Genomic DNA, 9,954 nt, shown 5'->3' with positions numbered 1-9,954 from the left:
AGGGCGTCTGCAAGGTCGCCGGCTCCTCCTTCGTCCTGCTCTCCGACGGCGCTCCCCCCGGCGAGCGCCTCGTGGCTCGCGTCCGTCGCCTCCGCCGCGGCGCCTTCGCCGAGGCCGCCAAGCTAAAGACCCTCTCGCCCCACCACGACGCCGTCGAGGCCCCCTGCCCCCTCGCCGCCGACTGCGGCGGCTGCAAGAGCCAGTCCCTCGCCTACTCTGCGCAAATCCACCACAAGTACGTCCAGGTCCGCGACTTGCTGGTAAATTTCGGCAAGTTTGACCCCAGAAAGCTGGAGAGCTCGGATTCAGATGCCATCCTTAAGCCCATCGTGCCGTGCGATGAGATATTTCGATACAGGAACAAGGTGAGGTTTGAGACTTTGGGTTTGGGCCTTTGGGGGTTTAGGAAGGGTTTGGGGTGTGGGAGGTGATGCATTTGCTGCCATGTTTGTAGATGGAGTTCTCGTTTGGGACGAAGAGGTGGATGAAAAGGGAGTGGAAGGAGGAGAAAGAGGAGGTGTCTAAGGGGGAAGAGGTGGAGACCGATGGTTATTCACTTGGACTCCATGCACCAGGGTTCTTTGACAAGGTGCTTCATGTTGAGACGTGCTTGCTGCATAGTGAGCCGGCAGATCAGGTAATTAACTGGTTGATGAGAATGTACTGGATTTGCTTCCTGAAAAAAGAGTACTGGATTCAATATGTCAGTACCAACTTTAATGTTTTTGATTGGTTGTTGATGTCGGATGGTAGAGATATATAAATCATATTGTTAGCTTGGTGGTAGCATCATACATACTGTTCTGTCTGGTTAGCTTGACGCTCTAAAGCTAGGCTTTTGATTCTCTGAATGTAAGTAATGTATTGCTATATCAGATAAAATGCACACATGCATTGCTAAGATGATTTTGCTTATATATGCTGAAGTATATTTCTTAAATCTATCTGTTCAACTCTTAGGATCATTCTTCACATCAAGTCTACTCTGCTGATTGTGTCAAAGCTAGACTGGTTGTGCCATATTTGCATTGCAAATGCTATGTTGTTGGGGAATTAGTGAGCTTGGCTATATTTCTGGGAGCATCGTGTTACCTGGTGGTGGTAGCAGTTTGGTGTAGCTTGGTTTGGTTTTGTTTGTTTGTTCACTATCTTTTGGGTGTGTGATTATGTTACTGTACTATCATTGAATTGGTGAGCACATAGCACATTCGTTTTTGGTGTTTGATTACAGGGAGTGTTGAATTGATTAATTGCTAATTTCCATAGGTTCTTGCAGTTGTTCAAGGAAGTTGGACGGATCCGGCTCTTGGCCTCACGCCTTACGATGTCTACAAGCACACTGGGTTTCTCAAGCATCTAATGATACGAACTGGAAGGTATGGTGGCCCATCTGATTGTTTTTTCCCCACTTGACCCAACAGTAATGCAGCTGATGCTGTATATATCACTTTCCATGAATCTGGATGTGCGTTTTGATTCATAGTATATGATATTCCCTCCGTTCCATAATGTAGTGCATATAGATTTTTTGAAAAGTCAAACCTAACAAACTTTGACCAAGTTTATGGAGAAAAATATTTACATCTAGAATGCCAAAAATATATCTTTAGATTCATCATAAGATGTAGTTTCATATTTTATATATTTGGTATCTTAGATATAAATAGTTTTCTATATAAACTTGATTAAAGTTTGCAAAGTTTGACTTTTCAAAAAATCGAAACGTTATTATGGAACGGAGGGAGTATCATATTTACTGTTTACTGCATGCAAATTTTATGCATAGTATAGTTGTAGATATATTAATATTATTGCCACAACATAACGACAGAATGGTACTGATACAATGCACTCAAACAAACCAGCATACCATAACAGAATAAATTGATAAAGTGTGAAATTTTCCGTTTTGTATCTTTGGCCTCATTAGCTGTTTGGCCATGTATTGATATCTAGAAAGGCATTATTTACAAATCTTTCAGTTAAAGAAGTATAGTTGTTAAGGCAGGGACAGGTCATGTTGTTTGCCACCAAACAAAGGAGCCATTCAACCTTTTTGTTACTTTTTGAGCAATCTTTTTGTCTGATGGACGCTTTAAAGATTCCATTTTTTCCTTTCAGAAATGTCAGCACTGGAGCTCCAGAATTGATGGTCAATTTTGTGACATCATGTTATAAACCTGAGCTACTGGTGCCTCTTGTGGATAGAATCACAAAAATATCTGAAGTGGTACATTATTGAATCTTTCCTGACATGATGTTTAATCTACTTGGCCAATCATATATCCCAGTAGAACTCTTTATGCCACAACTATCCTGGCTGACCAGTATTGATATTCATGTACTGCTAATGTAGGTAAGTGTCGTAAATAATGTGAATACATCTGTTGGCAATACATCCGTGGGTGAGCAAGAATATACCTTGTACGGGAAACCGACCATTACAGAGATGTTGAGAGGACTTACATTCCAGATATCTGCCAACTCCTTTTTCCAGACTAATACAAAACAGGTTTGTTTATGTTATAAATGCATGAATCAGAGCATGGTAACTTATTTTCCAATCATCATTGCAGCACACTATGTTTTTAGGCTGTTTAATTTCAATGGAAGCATGCAAATAGCTTTTAAAAATAGCATATATGAGGAGGTTGCATATTTACTCAGCTGAAGAAACTACTGAATGTTAGAAATATGATTGTTGAAATGAAGTCAGTTTCTGGTGGTGTACTAGCTGGATGTTTAGTACTTCAAATTTTATCAATATGTTCCCCATGTCTGCATATGAAAGTAGCATTGGTTTTCTTGCAGGCTGATGTTCTTTATAAGCTTATTGAAGATTCTGCTGGGCTTAAAGGAGATGGCTCTGAGATTGTTCTTGACTTGTTTTGTGGAACTGGAACCATTGGGCTGACTCTTGCTAGAAGGTAGGCTTCCTTGTAGTGGTAGCTATTGTGAGATAGCAAGTTAGCAACTGCTACCGACCACTGGCTAACTTCCATATCTGGTTAACATAAAACTACAGTTACTAAGCATTCTTCTTTTGCCCAGTGCAAAGCATGTTTATGGATATGAAGTTGTCCCTGAAGCCATCGCGGATGCCCAAAAGAATGCTCAGTTGAATGGTATTAGTAATGCTACATTTGTTCAGGGAGACCTTAACAAAATCAGCGAAACATTTGGCAAGGAATTTCCAAAGCCTGACATAATCATATCAGGTTTGTGTTCCTTGAATTTTTTGTAACTCTTCAGCACCAAAATTCACTAGTCTCCTGATTCTTCCTAGAAATTTTGTTTGAAAACCACAATTCTTTATGAATTTCGTCTCAAAATATTCACTAGCTGCTAATATCACCTTTATATATACATTTTTTGCTTGTTTGCTGAACTTATGCAACAAACAGTAAATTCTAGTCTGTTTTGTTAAGACCTAATTTATGTCGATGAATTCTTCAGATCCTAATCGGCCAGGGATGCACATGAAGTTAATCAAGTGGCTGCTAGAAGTCAAAGCCCCTCGAATAGTGTACGTCTCTTGTAATCCAGCTACTTGTGCACGGGATTTGGACTACCTATGTCATGGCGTGGTATGTTCGCTGCTACTATTATCAGCTTTGTTATATTTTGGGGCCGCTGCAATGCTTAGCTGCTTCGTCAATGAATTTGCCTGCAGGAAGAGAAAGGCCTGAGTGGGTGCTACGAGCTGAAGCGTGTAATACCTGTCGATATGTTTCCCCACACTCCTCATATTGAGTGTGTGTGCTTATTGGAGCTGTGCTGATTTTCAGTTCTGTTCAGCTAGAGCCACCAGAAGGTTTTCATTTGCTTCCTTATCCTGCATAATAACTTATTCTTCTGCTCTTATAAGGTGTAACCATCCTTCTACTTGTGGTTCAGAGATTCATATTCTGAAATGGGGTACACCTATTTTTGATGTAGAGTATAATATCCACGCGGTGAGTTGTTTGATTTAACATTTTCAATATCGTTTTATCTGGTATGTGTGCATGCATAACTGAGGAACATGTTCTTTTTCCATGGATGATCAGGCATATCATACACGGTGGTTTACTGAAGCCATTTTGAAGTTAACCAGACGTGCTGATTGCTGAATGTATTGTTCGGTTAGCATATCTCAAGCAGAAGGGGCCCTGGAACTATGAGCGCCCTACAGAAGGACTCTGGGAAAATCTTCGACAGTTGTCGAGGTTCTGTTCATTGTTGCAGGCAGGGATGCATTATGTAAACAGTAAGAAAAAAAATGGATGAATTTGTCTGATCTCTTCATGATGGTGTCTAAATTTGCTTCCGGGACATCGTTGACTCCTCTCATAGCTGATGCTGAATCGTGACTCGTTCTCTGTTTAATTGAATTTTGGTTTGTGGTTGGCATGTACTGTGTACATTTTTTTCCATTTTGATTGATGGTCAAGTCGTTGAGAAGGAACGTAAGACCTGAGAAGTTAGAAATGCAGATGGTGGAGATGGAATCGAAAATGCCTTTTCCAATACTGGGCTGTACCTGTATTTTCGAGAAAACAATTAAAAAATAAAATCTTCAAGCGTCTTGACATGTGGTTGTGATCTATTGTACCTAGAAATCTCCATGTTTTCATACGTGGTGCACAAAATAGACAACGGAATTGCTAATTCGCAGTTGCCTGAGAATTTCTTAATTCTCAGGCGACGTGAGATTTTTTTTTTTGGGCGGGCAGGCGACGTGAGATTCGCTCGATCGATTTTATACAGATTAGTGCAACCAGGCCCTTGTCAGCAGCGTAGGCAACTGACAAGGGCCCGCCTGACTGCTTCGTATGCGGGCTTTCTTTGTTCTGTTTTTGGGGCACTTAGCTTATCCTCATGGGCTTTTATTCAATTTGTTGGCCCTGTCTAGTCCTTTTCTTTCCCTTTTCTTCTTTTTGCTGTGAACTTTGTCTTCGTGTTTGTGCTTGTGTAGCTCAGCACATTTGTACTACTAGGGTTTTTAGCACAATCCAGAGTTGCTGTATTATATATATTTTTTGCACGTGGTTCCTTGGTCCCACATTCAATCTTGTATGGTTATGATGGAAATATTTTTTTACCAATCCCAAAATTAACAAAGCTCGTCAACTTTATTTTTTAAGAAGTTCATGTGCTTCGTCAGTTCGCGGAGTTTTTTATCGGTGTGTTTCTACAGTGTCATATGCAGTTGTTTGTTTTTGGTTTCTCCGTTGATTATTTAGTGCCTTCCTAGACTTTCAAAAACTATCACTTGAACTTTCTCATAAATGACAACTATCATATTCTCAAAAGTTAATGTTATTGGTACACGCGTTTTTCCAAAATGATTATACCACAGTTGCACTTTTCAATCGAATGGAGTTGGCACTTTTCTAGAAAAAGCGCAACCGGGTTGCAGTGTATGTATTTTATATATTGATTCTATCCCAGTAGCATTTTTTTTAATACATGACTACGATTTTCAGAAAAGTGTAACTGTGTTACTGTGTATATATTGTGTGGCATCGTATATATCTCAGTTCCCACCCTTTTTATTAAAAAAATTCTTACGTATTTGTGAAGAAACTAAATGTGCAACTATTATTTTTAGAACAGCACAACCAGGTTATTGCATGTATTTTTCTAGCATGATTGTGCTTAGTTGCAATTTTCTATAAATAGTAATTACACTTTTTAAAAATGTGCAGCCGAGTTTATATATGTATTTTTTAGCCTTATTACCCCTGAGTTGCACTTTTCAATAAAGAGTACTAGTATTTTTTTTTAAAATGTGCAACTAAAGTAAAAAGGGCAACTTGCTTTGATATTTATATTATTTTCCTTCTCCTGATTAATCAATTTCACTTTTCAATAAACTGTAGATTTTTTCTAAAAGTGTGCAACTATCCCTACTAAAAAAGTGCAACCAGGTTTCCTATATGCTTTTTATCCTATGATTATGCTCCAGTTTCTCAAAAAAAGGGGATTATGCTTTGGTTCTTGTGCAACTTCTTGAGAAACCCTCTACTCCCAGAATAGGTTCTTGTGCAACTATCCCTGCTCTATTTTTGAATGGAAAAGTGGGTTTAGACCGGTTGAAGCCTAGTACAGCCAAGGAATAAAAGAAAAGGCTCATCTGAGAGTTTATGGGCCAAGGAAAACTAAAACACGCAGCCTAGACAAATACTGGGACCTCCTATACAGTGCCTTCAGCGCCAGTTGTTGCAACTAGCGCTCAGGCGCCGTGCTCCTGGGCCGACCCAATAATCTCAGCAATCTGCTCTCAAATAGGAGAAACATTAGAAAAAATCAAACAGGAGAAAATAAATAAATGAGGTCTTATTCCTGTCGTCATTCTGGGAGTAGAGGGTTTCAAACTCCGCACGCGATGACTGACAGCAGTCCCAAATAACCAATAGGCCGAGTTCATTTTGGTGTCCATAAGTAGGAAACAGTACCATTTGACCCTTCCTTCAATTAACATATACTCCCTCATTTCCGGTTTATAAGGCTCAAATCTCAAATCTCATCAACCAAGGCATTTTGTGAGTAGAGAAATGTATCTCGTACTTTACAAAACTACCTCAATTAAACTCATGCATTAATTTGGATTAATTGCAGTGCATGCATGCTTTGCCACTAGATGAGTAGGAACATTACATGCATTGGTGTGTTCCTCTTTAATTCTTGCATGCAAAGATTTAATACACATTGAAAATTAAAAATGAGATGGAGATGAGCCCTCTAAATTAGAAAAACAAAAAAAATTAAAATAAACCTTATAAACCAGAAAGGAGAGAGTACTCCCTCCGTCTCAAGTTAAGTGACTCAACTTTGTACTAATATTAGTACAAAGTTGAGGCACTTATTTTGAAACAGAAGAGTATTACATATACCCAACATAAATTATTTTAAATAGAAATTATACATTTGAAAAATAATTCTAAAAAAATATTAAAAACAACCACGAGTTTGGAAATGGTTCATATAAAATTTTAAAAGTTCATCAATTTTGAGAAAAAATTGACAAATATTAAAATAAATTCATCAATTTTAAAAAAAAGTTCAAAATTTGGAAAAAGTAATAAATATTTAAAATTTTCATCTATTTTGAAAACAAGTTCACGAATGTTACGAAAAGTTCATTGGTTCTGAAAAGAATTTCATGGATTTTGGAAAAAAGACCTCAATTTTGAAAAAAAAGCTCACAAATTTGGAAAAAGTTCATCGATTTCGAAAATAAAATTTCACAAACCTGAAAGAAGGCATTTAAGAAACAAAAAAAGGAAAAGAACAAGAAAAAAGAAAAACCGGACAAAGCCGTTAGGAAACTGATGAAATGGGTAAAAACTGGTTCGGAAATAAGAAGAAATAAAAAGGAAAAAAAGAACTAACTGATCACAAGCGGCAATGTGGTGTAGTGGTTGCTGCGGTACACTCAAACCAAAGATGTCGTGAGTTTGAACTGACAATCAAAATGTGGCTTGGGTTCTTAATTCGACTGAGATTAATCGCTCCAGATTTGGTCCACTTATCCAAGAAATTAAGGAGATGTTGTCTGGTGGCGTCCAGTATCGAGTGATTTGGACTAGACGTGGTGCAAACAAAGTTGCTCACATTTTAGCTAGGGAGGGCTGCCGGTTAGGTTTATGCAAAACTTGGTTTCATGTTTTTCCTTCATGTATTCATGATGCTATGTTGGATAATGTTGTGGCACACTAAGTAATAAAGGCAGCTATTTCCCCTAAAAAGAAGAAAAATGAAGAAGGTAGATGGGCCGACCCACATGTGTGTGTGTGTGTGGGGGGGGGGGGGGGGGGTGCCCGTTTGTAAAAAGCACATTAACGGTCGTCTGAAGCGCCAAATAAGATATGCCTCAAATATTGTTCGAACATTCAAGTCCAGAAGCATATACACTCGAAACTGTGGGCTACATTGTCTAGAAAAAGGCGGGCCGAGTCGCCTCAGCCATAGAGTCCCAATAGACAAATATGTTTGTCTAAAAACACGTAGTACTACCTCCGTTCAAAAATATATGATGTTTTGGTAAGTGTAAAATAAGACGTTTTGGTAGGCTAATTTAGCCTACCAACACGTTATATATTTTGAAACCGAGATAGTTGATCTTAAAGTAAGACATATACGCTCTTTCTCATTACAAATCAATAAATCTGTTTTTTATGCGGGGAAAACTTTCGATCTATTCATCAACTGTTAAGATAGTACTCCTTCCGTTCTAAAATAAATTACTCAACTTTATACTAACTTTATACTAAAGTTAGTACAAAGTTACTAACTTTATACTAAAATTAATATAAAGTTGAGTCGTTTATTTTAAGACAAAGAGTACAAAGAACACCAGGAGTAAAAATCTATCTTTTTTAACATATGAGTTGTATCCATTTTTTCACGCTTTACAAATGGGTTTAAATGAACTGAAATCACGGGTTACTCTGGGGTACACAAGAAGAGAGAAGAAAACACACACACACACACACAAAAAAGGAGAAACAAGAGCGGTCATTAGTGATGTCTTTGGTAGTCTGCACGGTGGTAAGAGTGGTCACTAGTGATGCCTTTGGTAGTTTGCACGGTGGTAGGTAAACTGCATGTGATAGATATCTTTTACTTTGCGTCGTGTTTGCTTACTTGGGTTGCATTAGATTTCCACATCACACGCTTCTTAAAGTACCACTGGGCCTAGCCGAGGAGGAACGACTGAATCAACTGTTTCCACTCATGCAGACTCACATGGACCACGAGGTGGTAAAGTTTCCCTCCTTTTTCGTGCCAGGTTGCATCCTCCTCTCACAACGCATGCGAAAAGTCCCCACAAACAAACAAGCCATCATGTATGATCTCAAACCTTACCAACCACCATGTAGATGACCAAATTACATGCGAGCATAGTTTTTCCATCATTTTTACTCAACCAGGCCCCAAGCAGTCTGACTCATCTATCTCGTGCAACCCCTAAAAATTATCGTAGACTACCAAACAACTCCTATGGGAAGCCTTAGAGACAGTTGCCCAACAAGAAGAACCCATCATGGCTCAATCACCACAACTACCGAGAGGAGACAAAAAAACATGACAACAGGAAACCAAACACTGCGAAGAGCACCGTCGACATAATCAAACTACATTAGACAAACAACACCATTTATGACACTACACTCGCGATGTAATCGAAAAGCGACGCACATCCAAGACTGCACTACACCACGACACCACCTATGTAACGGGGTGCATTCGAAAGGGCACGCATGGCCAAGACGAGCCACAACACCTTTGTGCTATATTTGAGATTTTCACGATCGTTTATCCCTTAGCTCTAGTGAGTATTCGTATTGAGATAACCCTCGTGCGATGGAACCTTTGCTAGTTTCTTTGATCGCACCATCGTCCTGTCTAGAGCCACGCTCACAGGTCGAGAGGCTGCGTCGAGAACTACCTGGGAAAAACCTGTTGGTACGCATCTACGCCAAGATAACTGATAAGGGCTGGACCCTTACGACAATCGCGACAATATGATACTGGTAGGCATCCAAAGCATACATAGGGATTGATCATACGAACACAAATGTATAGGGCTCAAAGGGATAAACAAGTGTCCAAAATCCAGCTAGGAATATCAGTTTCACGCAAACACTAGAGATAGAATGGCTAAACACAAAATGCGTGTCATGTTTCATTACAGGACAACACAGAAGCAACAACGACCCGATACTTGGCCTGGTGGCCCGATGGGGCAGTTCAAACGTGGAGAACCCTGCCAGCTCGGGGTGCAGCTTTCTCCTTGGCGGTAGTAATGTCGGCACCCACTGGCGGCTTCTTGAATCCGTCGTCAAGGTCAAGGTCTGGGTGGCGGCAGGCGATATTGCTCAATACCATGAAGAGGGCGTCACGGGCAAGCGTTCGGGACTCGGTCGCAAAGAGCTCGGCCCTCCCCTCTTCATGCACTTTTAGCTT

General features: G+C 39.7%; 1 protein-coding gene across 2 annotated transcripts; it reads left to right on the top strand.

Annotated features, from left to right (window-relative positions):
- LOC125530777 (uncharacterized RNA methyltransferase BH0687) lies at positions 1 to 4,392 on the top strand (the record flags this gene model as incomplete). Of its 2 annotated transcripts, none has more annotated exon segments than XM_048695180.1 (11): positions 1 to 365; positions 455 to 637; positions 1,267 to 1,376; positions 2,122 to 2,230; positions 2,357 to 2,512; positions 2,812 to 2,927; positions 3,052 to 3,218; positions 3,457 to 3,587; positions 3,674 to 3,814; positions 3,940 to 3,956; positions 4,050 to 4,392. In XM_048695180.1, coding segments are annotated over 9 exon segments (1,445 nt in total), but the record flags the coding sequence as incomplete, so codon positions are not given.
- Positions 4,393 to 9,954: the final 5,562 nt, after the last annotated feature.

Source organism: Triticum urartu, unplaced genomic scaffold (assembly GCF_003073215.2).
Source record: "Triticum urartu cultivar G1812 unplaced genomic scaffold, Tu2.1 TuUngrouped_contig_6555, whole genome shotgun sequence".
Taxonomy (NCBI): Eukaryota; Viridiplantae; Streptophyta; class Magnoliopsida; order Poales; family Poaceae; genus Triticum; species Triticum urartu.
The sequence above is the reverse complement of the archived record's forward strand: the minus strand, read 5'-3'. Positions and strand labels throughout refer to the sequence as shown.